General features: G+C 44.8%; 2 protein-coding genes across 2 annotated transcripts; both read right to left on the bottom strand.

Annotated features, from left to right (window-relative positions):
- Positions 1-455: 455 nt before the first annotated feature.
- Positions 456-947, bottom strand: LOC123717201 (histone H2B). Its single transcript, XM_045673085.1, has one exon. It carries the CDS (start codon positions 869-871, stop codon positions 497-499), a length of 375 nt encoding a protein of 124 aa, XP_045529041.1. The 5' UTR covers positions 872-947; the 3' UTR covers positions 456-496.
- Positions 948-5,277: 4,330 nt separating this feature from the next.
- Positions 5,278-12,736, bottom strand: LOC123717160. The gene is made up of 2 exons (XM_045673018.1): positions 12,288-12,736; positions 5,278-7,219 (listed from the first exon to the last, which is right to left on the bottom strand). Coding segments are annotated over exons 1-2 (1,689 nt in total). The 5' UTR covers positions 12,290-12,736; the 3' UTR covers positions 5,278-5,532.
- Positions 12,737-22,486: the final 9,750 nt, after the last annotated feature.

The raw sequence follows: 22,486 nt of genomic DNA, 5'->3' as shown, positions 1-22,486 counted from the left end.
ACATAATAATAAATATATATTATTACTGGTCGGTCGGTCGGTCAGCGGATAACAGTTATGCATAATATATAATTATACTTGTATACATACAATGTATGTGTTTGTTTTGATTTTTCTTTATGTAGGTTAACTACTAAAGCAGACATATTATTTAATAATACATTTTCATGGTAGATTTTATGTCAAATGTTTACTAGATATGTGGTGTATTTAGAGAGTATTTATTTATTTATAGTTTTTTACGCTTGTCGTTGATACTATGTGGTCTCTACGGACTCTTCGGATATATATTGTGGCCCTGAAAAGGGCCGTTTGGTTGGTTGGTTGGTTGGTACTTGATGGTACTATGATGATGATGATGATTATTGTCAATCGCTCTCATTATGATATAATATAAGAGAGAAATCGCCGGCGCTGAGACGACGCGGCGTCTGGATGACGTGTTCGTATCCTACGTTGCGTACGTCACCGCCGTTGTCCCACCCCGCCGCGACGCTCACTTGGAGCTGGTGTACTTGGTGACGGCCTTGGTGCCCTCGCTGACGGCGTGCTTGGCGAGCTCGCCGGGCAGCAGGAGCCTCACGGAGGTCTGCACCTCGCGGGACGTGATCGTCGAACGCTTGTTGTAGTGAGCGAGACGAGACGCCTCAGCCGCGATCCTCTCGAAGATGTCGTTCACGAACGAGTTCATGATTGACATCGCCTTCGAAGAGATACCGGTGTCGGGGTGCACCTGCTTGAGCACCTTGTAGATGTAAATGGCGTAGCTCTCCTTCCTCTTGTGCTTCTTTTTCTTTTTGTCCGATTTGGATATGTTCTTCTGTGCCTTGCCGGACTTCTTGGCCGCCTTGCCGCTGGTCTTTGGTGGCATAGTGAACGCGAGATGCGAGATGCGAGATGCGAGAGTTGAGAGAATGTATCGACTACTGCACACACCACACGAGAATAGCTTTTTTAAAAAAATTCGCGTAGTTATTGTTACACCCTCCCTCGCGAGGGGGGTGTTTTGTCTTGTTCGGGGCGTATGCCCCCTTCAAGTGGTGTTTCTGTTCGCGCCCTGCTGATACAGGGCGGTACGGGGGCGGGCATATAGCCCTTGGTGGGGGCTGCAGGCGCGCGGGGAGACTCAGTCTCTACCCGCTGCGCGCAGCCGATGGGGTCGTGTCCGGAGTGTCAAGTCCGGGTGATGAGGAGGGGGCCAAGGAGTAGTCTCGACTTGGCCCTGGTGTCATGATCGGTGGTATCGGGCAGCTAGCGCGGCTCGCGGTCAAGCACCGCCGGGTGAGACCCCCGGTTGACCCGGGGGAGGCCCAGCGAGGCGACCAGCGGTCGAAGCCGCGTTTGTTGCCCTGGTGTCGTCGGAACCCGCGGAGAAGAGCTCACGCGGGTACTTGTATTGGTCGGGCGGCCTGGAGTGCCACGGCGCGATGTTGTGGAGGTGAGGATGTTGAGAGGCGTCTGCTCGATCAAACATCCTCATCGCGAGCCGTGCGACGAACTCGTCGATCGACTCCATCCGCAAGTCTCGCGCTATGGTGGCGTTCCTCACGTAGCGTGGTGCATGTACAGCGCACCGTAAGACGGTGTTTTGTACGGTGCGCAGTCTTCGGCGGTTGGTCTCCTTGGCATAGGAGAACCACGCCGGTGCCGCGTACGTGAGGTGAGGGCGCACATACAATTTATGTAGCGCGAGCTTGGTGCGGAGAGGTAGGTTGCCTGTGATCAGTGGGCGAAGCGTATGCGCCGCCCACTTGGCTCTCCCTACAGCCCTGGAGATGTGGGGCGTCATGGTCAGACCCCGGTCTATGGTGACCCCTAGATAGGTGACCGGCGTCTTCCACGGCACGTCTCGATCCAGGAAGCGTAGGGGTGGTGGCAACCTACCCCGGCCGAAGACAATGGCCTGAGTCTTGTCCGGGTTGGCGGCGAGTCTCCACTTGTCCAGCCACTCTGGCAGGAGGTCCAGAGCGCGTTGGAGTTTTTGGGCAGCGTGCGAGGCCCTCAGCGATGACGCCACGTACGCCGTGTCGTCGGCGTAGAGGGCGAGTGTGCACCCCTCGGGGCACGGAACGTCGTCGGTGTACGTGGTGTAGAGCAAGGGCGATAACACGCTACCTTGCGGGACGCCCGCCGTGATTGGTCGCGGTCTCGACGCGGCCTCTCCCGTCGCAACGAAGAACGTGCGCTCGGTGAGAAAGGCGCGGAGCACGGCGACCATTCGGCGGGGCAGTGGAGACTCGATGAGCTTCAGCACGAGGCCGTCGTGCCAGACACGGTCAAAGGCCTTCGCCATGTCCAGCATAACGGCGGCGGCCCCCTCCTTTTTGTTGAGGGCCGAGGCTGCAGTGAAGAGCACCCTCGTCAGCTGCAGCGTCGTGCTGTGCTCGCCGCGGAAGCCGAACTGTTCGGGCCTCGGCTGCAGGTATTGTTCGATCCTCTGCAGCAACAGCCACTCGAACAGTTTCGACTGCGTCGAGAGCAGGGTGATGGGTCGATAGCTCTCGGGTCGGGAAGAGTCCTTCCCGGGCTTCGATATTAGGATCACCATGCCCTCTTTCCAAGATCTAGGGAAGTGCGTGTACCGGAGGATACCCGTGAAGAGGCGCGACAGCGCAACTATCCACCTCATGGGCAGATGGCGCAGCGCCTCGTGGGTGATGCCATCCGGTCCCGGCGCCTTCCTGGGTCGCAGTCTTGAGATCCTCTTCCGCACTTGCGACGGCGAGAAGAAGATCTGGGCTTCGTCGGTAGAGATCGGGCACGTCAACCACGCCTCGACAGCGTTCACCACCTCTGCCACGCGCGTAGGGGACGTCGCGGGGTTCGGCGAATATTTCGGCCCGATCTGTGTCATCGTAAGTGATGGCGCCGTTGCTGTCGCGAAGGGGACGCTTCGGCTCTGGAGTCCTGTAGAGACGGCGGCAAAGTTGGTAGAGGCGGGTAGGCTCTGTGGTGGCCTCTCCCAGTGTGCGCTCCCATGTGCGCCGTTCGTGTGAGACCAGCTCGGCCTTGACACGTTCGGCGAGGCGATTCAGCTGCGTTTTGAGCGCGGGGCAGCGGTTGCGCTGCCATTGCCTCCTGAGCGCGCGCTTGCGCTGAATCAGCCTTTGCACATAGGGTGCAAGGTCCTGGCAGGTGATCTCCGGCGTGCGCGTTGAGGTCGCTGCCGCCAGAGCTGCCTGGAGTTGCCGCGTCATGGACTCCGCCATGTCGTCAACGGCGCCTGTCGAATCCGGTGGGCCGGGCGCAGGGGTGTCTTCCATGATGGACTCAAAGGTGTTCCAGTCGGTGACCTTCCGGGTGCGTGCGGGCGGGGATGGAGCCCCCGCGATGAGGCACAGCACCGGCTGGTGGTCCGACTGGTATTCGTCCATCAGGACCTCCTGCGCTAGGTGGAGGTCAGGCCGGTTGTGCACCACCAGATCGATGGTGTCCGGCCTGTGGGCGGCTATCCTAGGAAAGTGGGTGGCGGAGTCAGGTCCGCACACCAGGTAGCCGCGCTCTTCGGCGTGGTGCAAGAGGCGACGACCTCGCGCGTTCGTGACTTGGGAATGCCAGTTGATGTGTTTGGCATTCCAGTCACCCGCGATGATCGCCGGCTTCGCGCTGAGAGCTGCCTCCAGCTCGGCTTCAATGAAATTTGCGCCGGGGGGAGCGTAGGCGGCCAACACGTCTGTGGGCTGACCGCCCAGTTCCAGCTCTACCCCCAGCGTCAGGATGCCAGTCAGGTTGACGGCCTGGATAGTGCTGTGAGGAATGCTCCTTCTAACCAGCACTGCCAGGCCGCGCATGGGCGCCCCGTTGATCGCCTGATGCTCTTCGCGGTAAACGAAGTAGCCCGCAGCACTCAGGCGGTCGGTGGGGCGCAGGTGTGTCTCTGAAATGAGCGCAACATCTACGTTGTGTGTACGTAGGATGTTGCGCAGTTCCAGTGCTCGGCGTTCCAGTGTAGGAGGCGTAAGATCATTGTTGTTGGTGTGTGTGTCTTACGCCTCGACTGCGCGGCCGGCGTCCTCCATGGGTCGGGGCAGGCGGAGTCGGGTAGAGGGCGCTCAACAATGAGTTGACCGCCCTGTCGACCGCCTCAGCAATCGCCGCCTCGCTGAGGAACATCTGGCCCCTCAGAGGGCCCCCGCTGCGGGGGCGTGCGGCGCGCTGTCCGGCGGTCCTGGAGGCTCCAGCGGCTGGAGCGGAGTCAGGAGCGGCCCTACTGGGGCCCTCCGCGAAGTGCGCGGAATATTCCGCGCGCGGGGGGGCGGGGGGTTGTAACCCCCCCCGGCCTCTTCTACCTCGGGGGCGCCTGCGTTGACCTCTGGGAGGCTCCGCAGGGTACGAAATTAATTCCGCATCCTGCGGGTGTGCGGCGCGCTGCTCATGGGCGCGTCGTTCAGCCTGCGCATGCGTGCGCGGCTCTCCTCCCTTTGAACGCGGCGCCGCGGGTCCCGCAGCGCGAGCGCCACGCGTACCGCGCGCACCGCGCGCATCATGCGCACCGCGCGCGTCCGCGGCACCCTTGCCCCCTGTGGTGTGCGCCACCGTGCCTGCGCGCTTGTTGCGCGCCTCCTCCTTCAGCACCGGACACGTGCTGTGGTTAGCCGTATGCGCCCCCTTGCAGTTGGCGCATTTCGGCGTGGCCCCCTTTGGTAGGGGGCAGTCGGCGGAGTGGTGTTCCTCCCCGCACCGCACACAGGCTAAGGCCCGGTGGCATTGGTGCGAGGAGTGCCTAAATCCTTGGCAGCGGTGGCACTGAGCGGGGCCCCTTTTGCCCCGCCAAGATTCAATGGTGACCCCCGGTATACACAACAGCTCCTTTATGTTGTATATCAATATTGAAGATTGGTTAACATTTGACTGAGATATGAGCGTTTATAATGTTGGAACATTTACATCGATAACTCGAAACAAATTACACCATTAGATAGGAAATTGAATGGCGAACAGGGTAGGTTTGGTTCGGTTAGGTTAGGTTAGGTTAGGTTAGGTTAGGTTAGGTTAGGTTAGGTTAGGTTAGGTTATGTTAGGTTTTTTTTTTTTTTTTTTTTTTTTTTTTTTCCTACTCAGCCTACTCCCCGGGCGAAGTTTATCCCCGGGCCGTGGAATGTCTAGCTAGATTAAAACACGTAGTAATTTATTTTTATTTCCAAAAACTATTTTAGTTACATTTTTGTTCCTTATCTATTTTGTACATTGCATACTTATATTCATCAATTATTTATATCTTTACATTTTTACTTTTTTATATAGGTGACGTGAATTACGAATTCGACAGCCCGGACTCCCAAAAAAAACCAATAATTATATAACTACTTTATTAATTAACTTATAATTAGTTTACAAAAACTACATCCGTTATCGATGCTAGATACGAATATAATGCTAACATATTTTATTGAATTATAATTAATAAAATGCGGTGAATGTTGAAACAGCAGAATGATTCCTCGAAGCCGGCACATTGATCATACACGTGCCGCGACGTCAGCGATCTTCTTTAGGGTACCGTATGTAATTCCTCCATCCTCAGAACAGCAACTATTTGAGCACTTTGAGGGAAAAAGTTGCTGGTACTCCAGGGTTTTCAGAACAATCAGGAACAGCATATATAGGGTTGCTTCTTGGTTCTCCTTCTGGTGTAATAAGGTTCTTTCGTAGGTATCGTCGGAGAATATAGACAAGGAAAATTATAACTATACCAGATACAAGTGCATAGAGAGGCAACGTTGTATGGTATAGTGAAGAATCAAAGCGGGCAAGACGTATGGGATTCTGTAGCATAATTCTATTTTCCAGGTGATGTAATTTATCGAGATTTAAAGAATTTAGAGTAATATGTGGAATCTCATCATTTTGAATTTCAGTGAAATTACTTTGTATCTCGGTAATCTTCAGCGGCTGTCCCTTGACTTCATCTTCACTATTGGTTATCTTAAAGATATCTGTTCGTAGTGAACATTCATGGGGAATGGTTGCTAGGTAGCTGCCAGATAAAGATACATATTCGCGCCGTTCACATCGAAGTTCGACTTTCGTAGGCTTTGGGAAGACAATAGTATAGTGTCTATCATCTAGTTGTTCCATAGCTTGTCTTGTGATGGAGACTTCAGTGGGGCTACATGATTTATCTAAAGATTGATGAATGATGATACTCTGGATACAATCTGCGTGCTCTCGTGGCTGATAATAATTTGAACTTTCCTCACAGAGAAGGTATTCGCCAATCTTCGGGCATTCGGTTTGCAAGTACATGAAAAATTTCCCATTGGTTGCTATGAAAGGATGTATAGGTATAAAGGTCTGGCGGAATTTATTAGGAACAATGGAAAGCCTAAATAAGTCGTAACTATCTTTAGATATTATAGGAATTCTAAAAATTATAACAATTCTCTTACCTATAAAATAACTACCTGGTTTTATAAGATTATAATATTCTCTCAAATCAATATCTAAAATTTCATTATTACTATATATTTCTCTTAATCTACTAATCATATATTCTAAGTTATCTATGCTTATCATACTATGATGCGTGCTCGCTGCACGTATAAATCCTAAGATATTCTCTATTCTGATTAACTCTAAATATAAATCATCTGTATTTTCAGTAATAATATCTAATAATTGAGCGAATTTAGCAAACTTAGCTTCCAAAAAATAATGCTTATCCACAACTAATCGCAATGTTTCATTAATTTTAATTTGGTTTTCAGCTAAATTACTAATAAGTTGCGAATATTGGCTCGTCCAATTTTTATTAATACTGATATGGTTATTTAACTCCGAAACTAATTTATTTTCATTTGCTTCTAACAATTGTATAGCTTTATTAAATCTTTCAGCATCTGCATGATCCAAGTTTCCTGTAAGACCTTTAATTAGTGATCCTAATCCATTAATAAGTCCTCTTTTTACCCTAGAAGGTTCCAAAGTTTTTAATTGAGAATCTATTTTTGACAATTTAGTATAAAGATAATCAATCTGAATTTCATATATAGGCAAAGTAGTATTGTCTAGTTGAATTTTAAAATAGTCTAACTGTTCATTTATAGAATTAATACGATTTTCTAGTTCCGAAAGTTCTAAATATTGTATAAAGGTATGATAATGGGATATTAACTTAGCTTGACCAAGTTTAAAAGGTAAAAGTCCAGGTCCATTGTCAAGAGTCTCAAGTTTTATGTCTGCTGCCTTCGTCATTGTCAGTATCAGTATTAGTCGGTACCTGTAACAATTTCGATGACTTTGGTACTCGTTTCAAACGACATTTAGCAATAGGTCCCTTTTTCTTCGAAGTGTAAATGTGTATGGGAAGGTCTGCAAGGACTGTGTCGTGAGTGTATCGCGGTGCTAACTTCTGTCTACTAGCTAGGGGGTTCTTAATAAAAACTTGCTGATCGGGTACATATTCAGTTTCTGGCTCACGATTTTTATTTCTATTAGTCATTAAATTCGTACGGTCAATAGTTGTAGCTTCATTAATTATTTCATATACTGTCTTCATTTGGTCTCTATGCGTTATAATGTACTGTTGCATAAGGTGTTCGGCTAAATTAAGATCTAAAGGGTCTCTAGGATCAAAATGACCTCTAATTATATCGTGTGGTCTACATTTGGTGAAACTATGTACTGAACTGTTATAAGCTAGGATTGCATAAGGTATTTGATTTATTGCAGGCTCATCTTTATTTTTCAGGTGAAGGATACGAAGGTGCTCTAGTAAGGAGGAATGGAATCTTTCAATAATTCCGTTGTCATTAGGCGAATGAGCTAGTGTTCTATGATGATTAATTTTATGTAGCCTAACAAATTCTGCAAAGAGTTGATTAGTGAACTCAGTCCCGTTATCTGTCACAATAGTCAAAGGTAGTCCATGATGAGTGCTGAAATTTAATAGACCTTGGATGATACTTATAGCTGTACCATCTCGTAAGTGGTATGCTTGGCCGTATTTTGAGAAGGAGTCTACAAAGGTAAGGTATTTTTCAGCTTGCGCTGTGAATAGGTCCATATGAACTATCTCAAAGGGCTTTGTTGCAGGTGGTACTATGTTAAACTGTGGTCTAATTGGGTTTCTATCATATTTAGTCTGTCCGCAAATTGTACATTCATTTATGTATTTAGTAATTTCTTCCCTCATTTTAGGCCAGTAATAACGACGTGACAAGGCTAAATAACATTCATTGATGCCTCTATGGTTAGTTTTTCCTTCATGATAGTGTTTAATTATTTCTTGCTGCCGTAAGTACTCCTTAACATCTTCTAGCTCGGTTTTTACTAAAACCAGATGCATAGAATTACATTTAAAGTTATTTTGTAAAATTGGAATTAACGAATACATACCTAATGGTGGAGTTATTTTAATGGCAGTCTTTATTTTAGGATTGATGAATTCTTTTACTGCATTTATAACGTCTTGTTCTAATGAAGATTCTGAAACTTGTATATGTGTACGTGTGTGAGTATCAAAAGGTTTAGTTACATGCGGTCTTCTTTTAATGTCACCTACTATAGTCAAGCAAACCTGTCTATGGAATTTGTTCAGAGGTTCATCTGTGATGGGTATTTCAAGAATAGGATTTTCAGCGGATGTATGTGCTGTTGCAGTAGTAGATCCTGGTGGTTCAGGTCTTACAGACACATCTATACCACATTCTTTGAGAAGTGATTCTATTTCCTCATTATTAATTTGTACACGGGATAAAGCGTCAGCGTTAGTATTAAACTTTCCTTTTTTATAAATCACAGTATAGTCAAATTCACTCAATTTTAGTCGCCATCGTGTCAGTCTCGAGTTCGGTTCCTTCAAATTCATAATCCACTGGAGTGGTTTATGGTCAGTTATAATTTTGAATTTCCTACCAAACAAATAGGGTCTAAAATACTTAGTTGCCCATACTATTGCCAAAAGTTCTTTCTCAATTGTACTGTAATTTGATTCACTATCACTTAATGTTCTAGAAGCATAGCAGATCGGTTTGTCATAGCCTACTGTGCCTTGTGAGAGTACTGCTCCTAAAGCTACGTTGGAGGCGTCTGTTGTCAGAATGAACTCTTTATTGAAGTCAGGATATTGTAGTATAGGATCGTTAGTTAATAAGGATTTGCATTTCTCAAAACATTTTATATATTCAGAATCTAAAGTTATTTTGTTAGTCTTTTTAAGACATTTTGTCATTGGTTTCGTCAGTCGTGCAAAATCAGGTATGAATTTCCTATAATAACCTAATAGTCCTAAAAATTGTTTAATTTCTTTTGTTGTTTTAGGTAAAGGATACTTTTCTATGGCTCTAATTTTATCAGGATTCGGTTTAATACCTTCATTACTGATAATATGACCAAGGTAAGCTGTTTCAAGTTTCAAAAATTCAGATTTGTCCATCTGGATCTTGAAATTGGAGTCTCTCAATCTATCAAATACTTTTTCTAAATTAATTATGTGTTCTTGCAAAGATGTACTAAAGACTATGATGTCATCAAGATACACTAGACATATCTCATTTTGTAAACCCTTAAGGATGTTATCCATTACACGCTGAAATGTCGAAGGTGAATTCTTAAGTCCCATTGGCATACGTAGAAATTCAAAATGACCGTGTTCTACGTTAAATGCGGTCTTCGATATGTCTTCGGGATTCATTTCGACTTGGTAAAAGCCAGATGCAAGGTCAAGAGTCGTGAAATACTGACATCTACCTAATTTATCTAAAACGTCCGTGATATTTGGTATTGGGTATTTATCGTCAATAGTCTTGTCATTTAACTTTCTAAAGTCCACTACAAGTCGCCATTTCTGTCTACCAGAAGCATCAGCTTTCTTTGGGACTACCCAAATGGGTGAGCTCCAAGCAGAGTCAGAGGGTCGTATGATACCTTGTTCAAGCATTTTACCTATCTGTTCCCTAACTTCTTGACGGTGTACAAAAGGATATCGATAACTTTTGGTGTATACTGGGGTTTCGTCATAAGTCCTAATGCTATGTTTGATTTTATTAGTGAAAGTTAGTGGTTCACCTTCAATGTAAAATATGTCAGCGTAGCGCTTGCAAAGAGTTTCTAAATTTACTCGTTCTTCGCTATTCAAATGGTCAGTTCTAAGTCTGTCTAAAACTTGGTTTACTCTGTCTGAGTCTGGTTCACTGTAAGAACTTTCAAAGTTAAATAAGTCAAGTTGTAATGGTCTGTCAATTGGAATAACTGTGTCTTCGTCCGTCATGTTTTCGACTTCTACTATACCAGTCTGATCAGTCACATTAGTAATACATTCATGGATAATACAATTACTTATTAATTGTTCTGGTATAAATACGTCACCATCGTCATTATGTATCGGAATACCAACTAAACGAGATGATTTTGCTGGTATTATTTGATCTTTGTATTTCTTACATTGATAACGTAGTAAAGGAATTTTTGCATTCTCAGTAATTAATACATCATCTCTGAAATCAATTCTACAATTTTCTAACAAATCTAACCCTATTAAACCATCAAAATAATTATGAAATTTATAGATAAATAGTTTAATATTTTTACAATCATTAAATTCAGAAAAACTAGGAATAGATATTGAATGTTCATGAATGCTTGTTACTCTAGAATTAGTTACTTCAAAAGGATCATAAGTTTTCGGAATATTATGAAAATACTTATCCACTGCTTCAGGGCTTATAAATGATTGATTTGCTCCTGTATCAATAAGAAATTTTAATGGTGGATTATTAATTTTAATGTAAGGTAATTCTTTTTTTGACTGTATATTTAACTCTATTCTGGTGCGGATTTTTGTTGGCTCTGTTGAAAATCCTGACCTTTTTTACCATTGGAATGTTTCGGTTGAATATCTCTACTGGTTTTACTAGTACTAGGTATATCATAGCGAACATCCTCTACTGGTGGTAAGTCTCGAAGTTCATAGTACTCATTATAGTCATAGTCACAATTAACGTATTGGTCATTATAGTCATAATCAGTGTTACAATAATTATAGTCAACATAATTATCATCGTATTCATAGTCATCATAATCATAAAATTCATTAAAATTAATTTCTCTGGACTTAAAGTAATTCGATGGAGGAGGATTGCCAAATTTCTGCCAATCATGACCAGGAATTTTAGGTGGTAATGGTTTTGTCACAAAATGACTCACCCCACTCATAGGCTTAGGGCCAGAACTATTTTGTGAAGGATATCTGTAAGGTATCCTAAAACCACTGTTATGGTTAGGCAACGGTGCTCGGAAAATTTGCTGAGTACGTGTTGGATGCATAGGCATGCGCTGATGATTATTAAATTGAGGATTAAAATTAGGTTTTTGCCAACCTGGTACTGGTAAAAATTTAGAAGGATTAAAATTATTATTTATAGGAGGAAATCTAGGCTGTGTAAGTTGTTGGTGTGAGTTGTGTGGTGTCAATGATGATGATGGTTTTCTTAGATCTGTTGCTAAATTATTTCGCTGTTGCAAATACATGACATTAAGTTCATCTTGAACAAATTCCAAAGCCTTCTCAACTGTTTCAGGTCTCATACATCTTATACGGGACCCGAGAGGATCTTTTAAACCTCTTACAAATGCTTGTAAAGTTAACTTACGATATAAAACTCTTTTAGCTTCTATAGTTGTCTCTAATGTCTCGTGTAACGATACATAAGACATTATAGTGCTAAAAAGATTTTGGCATTTGTCATAAAATTCCTGCGGAGTCTCGCTAGATTGTGTCGCTAATGCTAAGTCATTGTAAAGAGCGGTCTCATCCCTTTGGTCAGAAAAATTATTAATTAATGTATTCCTAATTCCTAACCAATTTTCAGGAATTCCGTTTGAGTTTATTGTACGAGCTGCTGGACCAGTAATTTTGTTTAAGATGCCATTGATAACACATAAATTCGATAATTCATATCCTAACTCATCTTTCACGCATTGAATTACGATCTGATCACAAATTCTAATAAATCTAGGAAGAATATGTGGGTTCCCATCAAATTCAGGAACTGGGCGAAGGGCCTTATACACTGTATCAGGATCCATTTTATATTCTAAATTACTTAAATTTAACTTTAAACTTTGAGGGCAATTCAAGCTCTCAGGAAAATTATTTAAACCTACTGAAGGGCGATTCGAGCCTTCACTTAATTGACGATTCAAGTCTTCACTTAATTGACGATTCAAGTCTACTAAACTACCCCTACGAATTTTATGCCTGGAGGACACAGGACTATTTTTCATAGGATGGAAAATTGTGACGAGGAGAAAGCAACACTGATGGAAAAATGATTCAATGTACTCACATAACTCGTCGACTTCCCTGGTTTTCTTTGAGTTGCACTGAAGTTTGAGTACGCCCCGGCTGCTTCTTAGAGATCTTTGATGCTTCGGTGAACGCTTGAGAGCGACAGCTAGAACGACCGCGCGCGGTGTCGAATCTAGACCCCGGATATCTTCTTTATAACGATCGTAGTAGCCCCGAAACTATCCTACCGACTGCGCCAATTACGAATTCGACAGCCCGGACTCCCAAAAAAAACCAATAATTATATAACTACTTTATTAATTAACTTATAATTAGTTTACAAAAACTACATCCGTTATCGATGCTAGATACGAATATAATGCTAACATATTTTATTGAATTATAATTAATAAAATGCGGTGAATGTTGAAACAGCAGAATGATTCCTCGAAGCCGGCACATTGATCATACACGTGCCGCGACGTCAGCGATCTTCTTTAGGGTACCGTATGTAATTCGTGTGACAACCGCACGCTGTATCTGGACACGACGCCGAGTGGTGCGGGCATTTCCTTTGATAATCGGTTATTATCCATGGGAAAGCCCCGTCCCCCGGACGTCGCCTTCCGTCACATGTGCTGGCGTGTTACAGTCCCTGTTCCGTCCGCGGACACTTTGTATAATTCTATCACAAAGCTCCTCAAGGTGTGTCCGTAAGTCGTCGCGGGACACGAACTGTGGGAGCTGATTTTCTACTAATGAGATTCCAGTCTTCTCCCCCACCTCGTGCCTCGCGACCCCAAACATTGGGCAGCTAAGCAGACAGTGCAAGGACGTTTCCGGCGTGGTGTTGTCACACGGACATGATGGGTCTCGCTTTAAATTAAATCTGTTTAGATAACTAGCAAAGGGGCCGTGGCCCGTCATGATGTGCACTAGGTTTCTGTTTGGTCTTCTTTGTCTAACGAATTTGTATGCTAATTTTATGTCCGGTAGAAATACCCTGGTCACCAACCCCTGCTCACTTTCCGCGTACCTTTGCTGCCACTTTTTGATTGTGTCTGCGCGAATGATCCTTTTAATATAGGATGTCGGACATCTTGCATACTCTGGTTTGGCCTTCAGATGGTTTGCTGCGTTTCTGGCTAGGTCGTCCGCTCTTTCATTCCCGGCGAGACCACAGTGAGCTTTTATCCAGTAAAGTTTTACTTTCTTGTTGCTTTCGTTTGCTCTTCTGAGGTTGCGCCTTATCTCCACGATAAGAGGGTGCCATGAATTTCCGCTGACTACCGCCTGTAGCACCGATCTGGAATCCGAGTAGATTGCACAAGTTTTGTCGTTTCCTATTTGCACGTCCTTTGTAGCCACTACCAAAGCAAGCGCCTCCGCTTGGAAGACGGTGCAGTAGGACGATAGCTTTAGTTTTTTCGACTTTATTTCGGCCCCGTTTTTCCAACAGGAAAAAGCGGCGCCGACATCTTTGTCACTCTTGCTGCCGTCCGTGAATATTTGCAGTTGTCCCTCAAAGCTCTTGGCCAGTTCGTCTTCATTTATGATTGATTCGAAGTTTAGTAGTGGCTCTTCGGCGGGGTGTTCCATCTTGCTGTATTCCTCTTTTCTTTCGACCTCTACGTCGTCCGGGAGGCCCTCCCAGTGGCCCCTTTTCGCCATGTATAGGGTGGCTACTTCTATTATCCGGAGGTCCAGTGGGAGGGTTCCGGAAAGCGCCAAAGCTGCATTAAGGGATACAGTTTTGTTTGCCTTGACTATCTTCTGGGTAAAGCCTCTTTGGACTGCGTTAAGTCTTTTGCGAACGCAGATTTTTTCGGCTGCCCTGGCCCATGCTGCTGCTGCGTATGTTATTATGGGCTCCACCACAGCTGTGTATATTGTGGCAACTATATCGGGATGTAGTCCCCAGGTTTGTTTAGCTGCCCTTGCCATCTGTTTATATAAATTGGCTGCCTTGATACAAATGTTTGACACATGTTCGCCGAAAGTGAGTTTCTCGTCTATAGTCAGGCCCAAGATTTTTATTTTGTTTGTAAGCCTGATGGCAACTCCGCCCACTGTCAGCCTTGGTGTGTCATATTTAAGCTTGTTTGTAATAATCATTGCCTGGGTCTTGCTTGGTCCAAATTTTAATTTGTTATTTTCGCCCCATTTGCTGGCTAGTTCTAACGCTTTGTTACCCTTTGTCTGGACTTCCTCTCCACTGTCACCCTCCACTATCACCAGCACGTCGTCAGCAAATGCCTGACAATATATATTGTTGTCGGACATTTGCTCCAGTATCGGGTCCAGTATGACGTTCCAGAGCAGGGGTCCGCTTATAGATCCTTGCACGCATCCCTTTGTGGTGAATCGTTCGACTTCTTCCCCAGCGTACCGAAGCTTAACTTTACGATCCTGGAGATAGTCGTCGTACACTTTTCTTAGATTAATGGGACATCTTTTTTCGGCAAGGCGCATGCGTATTTTGGGCCACCAGGCATTGTCGAAGGCGCCCTCTATGTCCAGCGAGATGATGAGTGTTATTTGTTTCCCTTTTAGGTTTTTGTGTACTCGATTCATGAGAGTATAGAGGGCGTCCTCGGTACTTCGCTGTGGGATGAAACCATACTGTCTCTTCGACAGCTTTGGCACAAAGTGCCATTTAAGTCTTTCGACCAGCATCTTTTCGTAGATCTTTCCCATTACAGGGAGGAGGCCAATGGGTCTGTAAGATTTTGGTTCTGTGTATTTGGTTTTACCGGGTTTTCGTAGAATCACCACTGTCGCCTCCTTCCACGGTCTCGGAAAAGATCCAGTCTCCAGGGCTTTGTTTAGTATTGCTCGGAAGATTTCGGGTTGGCTTGTGATGGCTCTTTGGCAAATATCTGCTGTGAGACCGTCCCCGCCCGGTGCCTTTTTAGGGTTGAAGCTGTTTACTGCTCTTTTTAATTCGAAGAGTGTAAACGGTGGGTCATGAATATCATTATTGCTCGACCCGTCGTTAACTCTCTCCGCGTCTGCTCGTAAACGTCTCTGTTCTTCTGTGTCCTCTCTTGGTTCGTCCGGGGGGTAGAATGTCTCGGCGAGAAGCGTGGCAGATTCTTTGGGGTCGTGGTGTTTGTCATTTACAACGAGAGGGATATCCTCTGCTCTTCTTGTTGTTTGGTTTAACACTCTGTAAATCCCCTGCCACATTCCCTCTCTTTCCTGCTTTGTACAGAATTTTCGCCAGCTCTCCGTCCTCGCTTCCATGGCCATTTTTTCATACTCCTCTTTTTCTTTTAGGTATTCTTGTACAACTTTGTCCCTACGAGCTTGTGCCGCGCATCTTATGCGTCTTTTCTTCTTTCTGACCATTTTCCTTCTTTTTTCCAGCTCCTCATTCCACCAAGGTAGTGTATTGGAGGATCTCTTCTTTATCTCTGGAACGGCTTCTTTTGTGGCTACGATCGCTGCTTCAGAGTATTTTACTACCATTTCCTCTAGCTGTTTCTTGTTGCTTATCTTGTTGATTTCTCCTATGTTTATTTTGGCTTCTTCCAGGAGCCCAGTCAGTCGCCGTTCAAAGAGGAACCAGTTTGCTTTTCTAGTATTGTATTTTCTAGTGGTTCTTTCTATTGTCCTTCCTTTCGATCTTTCGAGCATTACCTTGAACGTGATTGCGTTATGGTCGGAGCTCACCAATCCTTCCTCCACCCTCCAGTCGTCTATTACCGCTAATAGGTCCGTGGTGCATGCGGTAATGTCCACGTGGCTTTTGAACATTTTCCCACCCCTCACAGTGTCGTAAGTTGGTATGTTACTGTTGTTTAGTATTTCAAAGTTCATACTGTGGAGGGTTTCTGCTATGAGGTCGCCTCTGTGGTCGACTATGGGGCTGCACCACCACGGACTTTTTGCATTGACGTCACCGGCCAGAAGTACACTCTTTTTAATCTTGCTGCATATTTTCTGTATCTGGTCTATGTGAGGCTGGACATCTTTGGGTTCTGGCTCAAGATAGAGGGATACCAGGGTGATCTCCCATGCCTCCGTGCGTAGCATCACTACTACCACGTTTGGCGACGTCAATTCCAGAAATTGGATTACCTCAATGTTCTCGTCAAAGACGAAAATCGCAGCCTTTGTCACGGTGGCTCCTGCTTGCTCGTGTTGATATACTCTGACTCCTGACTGTTGCTTAACCCTCCCTTCAGAGCCAGTGTATGGTTCCTGGACGAGAGCAGCAAGTATGCCTCTGTTTTTGGCCTCAATCCTTAATTCGTTGTGGGCCAGTTCCTTTCGTTGGAGGTTTGCCTGGCACATTAAATAGATGTCTTGTTTGCCGTTGGTGCCCTTAGCAGTATGCTACCGTCGCTCTCGCCAGTGCCTCCCATCTCGCTCTCGTAGGACAGTCGGTATCGAAAGCGTTGTGGTCCGCTTTGATATTTGACGTGGTACAGTTAACGCACATGGGGGGGTGTCCTGTTTTGTGTTTTTGACAGTCCATCTTTTTGTGTTCCTCCCCACAGTGTGCGCAGACCTCTTTGGTGTTTTCACAATATTTTCGCGTGTGACCATATCCTAGGCAGTTTGTGCATTGTATTAATGGTGACTGGTCGTGGACCACCACTCTCTGGAGTTCAACATGCACTCTTCCGGCCTCCACCATTCTTTTCCATATCATAGGGGACACTTGTAGTATAACGTTCTGCAGGTGAGGGTTTCTTGCTGTTCTGCGTCTTTTGACGGTTATTCTTTGTTCCTCCTCTTTGATCCCTGAGAACATTTGCTTGTTCTGCGCCCCTATAAGTTGGATTAAATCCTCGTCAGTGTGGATTTGCAGAACGCCCCTCAACATAACCAGCGGATCCTTATATTTTAGGGTTTCCACTGTTAGTGTTTTGTCCCTTAGCAATCTCTCGGTGAGCTCTTTTATTTGTTCTTCTTCTCGGCACCCCACTATCACTTTCTGATCTTTGGTTTTCCGGATAGTATCCAACCGAAGTCCAGTAGTTTTCGGGTCTACTGTCGAGCGTATCCTTTCGTAGATCTCCGAGTTCGTTTCTTGGCTGTTGGACTTTACTACTAGCTTGTGTGTTTTTGGCTTGTATGTGAGGGGGTGATTTGTGCGGTTCTGGTTGTTACTGGTGGTGAATGGTTGTTGCCTTTGCACTGTGTTGCTGTTTGATGCCACGACGTTAGCATACGTCCGCTCGATTCTTTCCTCGATATTTCGGTCTCTTTCATCAGTTTTCTCAATTTGGGTTTCTAGGAGCATTTTAATTTCTTTTAACTCTTGTTCTCCCATCTTTTCTTTAATTTCTTCGAGCTTCCTTGCGTTTTCCTCGACGTGACAAAGAATCTTCTGCCCTCTTTGATCTTCTAGGATGGCGTCTGGTTTTCTTTTATTTTGTTTTATATTATCCTGGAGTAGTTTGCTTATATCTTCCAGCTTTTTAGTTTCTTTTTCCAGCCGCTTAAGGTGTTCGTCCATTTGATACATTTTGGCTTGCGGTGTGGTGTCTATGTTGTATGTTTTGTTTTTGTCTTTCACCTTTTCTAGCGCCTCCTCGCTCCCCCTTTCCTTTTCCTTCCTCTTATCCTTTCCTTCCTTTGTTTGCGAATCGGCCTCTTTGACTAGTTCGTAGAGTCTTTTTACTGCCGAGGTAACCGCTGCCTTTATTTCGCCTTTGAGATTTCGGGCGGCGTCAAGCTGAAGGAGAGCGCTCTGCTGCACTGCAGCGGCTTCAGTAAGTCTGTTTTTATATTGCTTTTGCTTTTTCAGCCCTTCTGCGCTCTGAGCTATAGCCGCTTCCAGCTCTCCGATGCTTTTTCTCACCGCTGGTGTTAAGGTAGGAGTTTGTGGCTGTACAGGGGCCAGTCCTTCTCTTTCCTCTCTTTCAATCGCTTGGGGTGTCGGGGTGGTGACCTTTGTTGGAGTACGTATACCGAACATTTTTGTTATGTTTTATTTTACGTGTTTGTAGGCTGTAGTGTGTCAGTGTTATAATACAATTAATATAATATGTTTTGTATATTTACAAAAGCATGTAGTTATAATTTTGTCGATTTTGATAATATTTATAATTTCAATATATAGGTCCTAAAGCTATGGCCTACTCCCAAAAGGGTTTGCAGACTGTCACAAATGGCACCAGTTATATTAAGGGTCTATCCCCAATAGGGTGATAGCCGAGTCAGTAAATAAAGAAGAATAGTTTTTTAAAACAGTTTTTAAAGTACTATATAAAACTTACCCTAAGGTCTACTCCCAAAAGGGGTAGTAGCCGAGTCAGTAAATTGTTTTAAAATTTTCAGTACAGTAATTTCAATTTAATAAATAGCATTTGTCAAAAACAGGATTACAATTCTTTAAAACAATTATTATATACTTAATATTAAGGTCTGTCCCCAAAAGGGTGGCAGCCGTCGGTTTGTCAACTTTTTTAAACTTAAACTAAGGTCTGTCCCCAATAGGGTGGCAGCCGTCAACTTATGCTAGTTTCGTCGGTTTATCACAGATTTAAAAAAAATTCCGACTCTATGTAGAGCCGTCTCTACCATTCAGGCCAATCGGGCTGCTTGAGCCCTTTTGTTTGATGTATATCTTTTTTAAATCGGATTAGTAGTTTTTGAGATATAACGCTTTTAAGTTATTCAAGATGGCGTACAAAATGGCCGCCAATCCGAATTTCTGTAGTAACTTTGCCAATTTTTATCGGAGGAGGTCGCGGTTTTCACTGTTGTGATGAGCGCCCCTCACCCGACCTGATTGGCGAAAAAACCGGGTTGGTAGAGTCGACTCTACTTTTTTACAATTTTTAGATACTTATTTAGCGGAGCGAAGTCAGGCCTTCCGAGGGTCGAGAGTCCCGTGAAGATCGGGCAACCCGTTCCGAAGATATGCGATTTTTGGTTTTTCAAGATGGCGGACAAAATGGCCGCCGAAATGAAAAATTTATCGTAGTTTCGGTGTCCTTGCTCCGATCTCGACGCGGTTTTCTCCCTCGTATTGCCCTAAGAATTTTCTATTTAGAGCAATTAATACGATTTTATAAAAAAGGGTGGGGATGGGTAATTCTATAAATCTTTTTAATAAAAGTGGGATTTCTTAAAAACTGCTGAAATGTTTGAGCCGACAGTGCCCCGCAGTGATGTCTTATCCTAATATCTTATACTAATTACAACTATTTTTGAGGACAACTCGAAAACGGCGAGAGGGGGGGGGGGGTTGGGGGGTAACTCCCACCAGGGGGGGAGTTTTATGTATTTATATATAATTTAATAATAGGAGCAAGGCTTGTATACGTATATACGTATACAAGTCTGCTATCAAAAATCCCGAAAAATGCACCGTTTTTGAGTTACGGGCTGTTAAAGTTTTACCGATTTTGAAAAATTTTGTAAATTTTCGGTATTTTTGCAAATTTTTGATTTTTGAATTTTAAAAACTTTTATAATATAAAGCTAAGCCCCGCAACCAACACCAGTATATGGATATATATCCATATACCGGGGTGACGTTAAAAAACCCCTATCTCCTACCGTTCCCGAGTTATTCCCTGTTTTTTGTACTAGGTCTTCCCGTCGCCTTTTCTCCGGAACAGCTGAGTCGATTTTAGTTTTCGACGCGTTGTTCGGTAGAACTCGACGAGAGCTTCTTTTTAGTGTGTCGCACGTTGATGATTTAGCTCGGGAACACCGACCACGTGCCACGTGGTTTTTAGGTTTTTCCCCTTTTTCTTTTTTGTTCCTGGTCGGAAAATTCACCTCGACCCCTTGTTAAACGCAACTTTTTGAGCTCTATCTATTGGTGATTTTTATTGTTGGGGTCACCGCTTTAGTTTTAAAGTTATGGTATAAAACACTTAGTTTCTGTTAGGTTATGTTGATTATTTCCCTTTAAAAATTTTCCCCCAAGTCCGATTTTTTCGTGCTATACGTCAATCTTCTAGACTTTTTAAGACACGTCGTTTGACATATAGCACCAGTGGGGGACGGCTCTAATTCACCGTCTGGTGGTCACGCCCCTTTTTTGTTTTTAAGAAATTTTTCCCAAACCTTTAAGCCAAAAAATCCGAGTGAGGCATCGATCGAAGCAGCTTTCAGAGGCGCATCAAACGGTGCACAAAAATTGTCGGGTCACCGATCTGGTTTGCGCGTCGCACTCACTTTTGTCACCAAATTCTTTAAATTTTTAGGTTTTTTGCACTTTTTTGTCACTTTTTTAAATTTTTTGTTACAAAAACTTTACATTATAAGATTCGTCGTCAGAAGACGCACAAAATGATGTGTAACACTGTTTAATTGGAAACAAAAAACCTATTTTTAGGATTTTTAGACCCGGAGCGCTACTAGTTTCTGACCAACTCGGACGGCGGTTCAACTGCGACTCGTTAGGTTAGGTTAGGTTAGGTTAGGTTAGGTTAGGTTAGGTTAGGTTAGGTTTTTTTTTTTTTTTTTTTTTTTTTTTTTTATAACACCTAATAGGCCTACCTTCCCCGGCTACTTTATCGCCGGGGGCGTTGACTAAGCTAAACTTCCCTCTTTTCTGTCATTCATCCTCACAATAATTTACACACAACTCAATTTTTATTAGGATTTAAATACAGATTTTCACAGACTTTGCTTAACCTACTTATATCTTATTTCTTATTCTAATGTCTTGCAGTCCTTTCTATGGCGAGACGTGGCCCGCGAGGCGGGCGGATTTCACTTGTCCGTGAGTATTCTCATAATACCCATTAGCAAGTGGGCGCCGGCCGCCACGCGGTCCCCGCCCTGGCTTTACTTTTATTGAACCTGACTGTTCGTCTAGTAATTTTTTGGCAAAAAGCCTCCAGGTGCGTCCTGTGACAAGCTAGCATGTCGGGCAGTCCCTGGAGACTAAGCGACATGCCAGTCATTTGTTCCAGGTCGCACCTGGAGGAGGCAAAAATCGGGCACTCCGTTAGTAGGTGAGGGATGGTTTGTTCCACCCCTCTGTCGCATTCGCAATCTGGCGATTCTTTCAGTTTGAAACGACACAGGTACCCAGCAAAGGGCCCATGGCCTGTGAGTACCTGTGTCATTTCAGGACTGAATCTTCTTTCTCTTATATTTTTGTGTGCCTCAGTGATGTTGCTGAAGAACAGTTTCGTTGTTCCTCCATTTACTCCCTCTCTGTACCGCCGGTCCCACTCTTCTAGCGTCTTCCTTCTCACTTCCTTCTTGATGTGCGATAGGGGGTACTCCACGTGGACTGCTTTGACCTTTGAGGTATCCGCCGCGGCCCTCGCGAGTTCGTCCGCCCTCTCATTCCCCTCTGTGCCGACGTGCGCCTTCACCCAGTGGAGTTTTATATTTTGGCCGTTTCTTCGGCTCTCCACTAGGTGTCGGCGGATCTCGACGACTCGGGGATTTCGAGAGCGTCCGCCCGCGATGGCCTCGAGCGAGGACCTCGAGTCGCTGCAGATGTTCACGTTAGTACCCCCCATCGCCGCCTCCCCTATTGCACCAACGAGAGCTGCCAGCTCTGCTTGATAGACGGTGCAGTAGGGGGCCATCTTTATCTTTTTCCATTTAATCTCTTTGCCATTTTCCCATTTTGACCAGGCGGCTCCCACTCCTCGCTCCGTCTTGCTTCCGTCCGTATATATAGATATGGTTGTGTCGTCGTTTTGTAACTGGCCGGGGTCATTGGTGATGGCGAAGCTTATCTCCGGTTTTTCCGCGGGATGGGGTTCTTCTATTGCAGGTACGGCTCGCTCAATCCGGTCTCCTTCGCGTAAGAACGGAGACGACCCCCTCCTGGCCTCAAACATTGCGGCGGCTTCTTCCACCCTGAGGTCGAGGGGCAGTATCCCCGCCAATAGCGTCGCGGAATTTAGCGATGCCGTCCTATATGTCTTTGCAATTTTTTGTGCAAATGCCCTCTGCACCGTCTCCAGCTTTTTCCTTGTGCACAGTTTCTTAACTGTCGTTGCCCAGGCTGCCGACGCGTATGTAATTATCGGCTCTATGACGGCTTGGTATACCTGGTGTACCATGTCTCCCGTCATTCCCCATTCCAGCTTCGCCATTCTTGCTACTTTTTTATGTATATCTGCCGCTTTCCTCGTGACATTTTGCACGTGCTTGTTAAACGTTAGCCCTTCGTCTATAGTCAATCCCAATAGTTTAATTTCCTTCTCTATGACAATATCCTGTCCATTCATTCTAATTTTTGGGGTATCGAACTTCAACCTTCGCGTCAGGACCATTGCTTTGGTTTTTTGTGGCGCGAAGTTGAGCTTATTCTCG

This window comes from Pieris brassicae, chromosome 12 (genome assembly GCF_905147105.1).
Source record: "Pieris brassicae chromosome 12, ilPieBrab1.1, whole genome shotgun sequence".
Taxonomy (NCBI): Eukaryota; Metazoa; Arthropoda; class Insecta; order Lepidoptera; family Pieridae; genus Pieris; species Pieris brassicae.
Note: the sequence above shows the minus strand (reverse complement) of the source record. Positions and strands in the feature narration are given on the sequence as shown.

Coding starts and splice junctions, on each gene's coding strand:
- LOC123717201 (XM_045673085.1), bottom strand. CDS start 871: ATGCCACCAAAGACCAGCGGCAAGGCGGCCAAGAAGTCCGGCAAGGCA.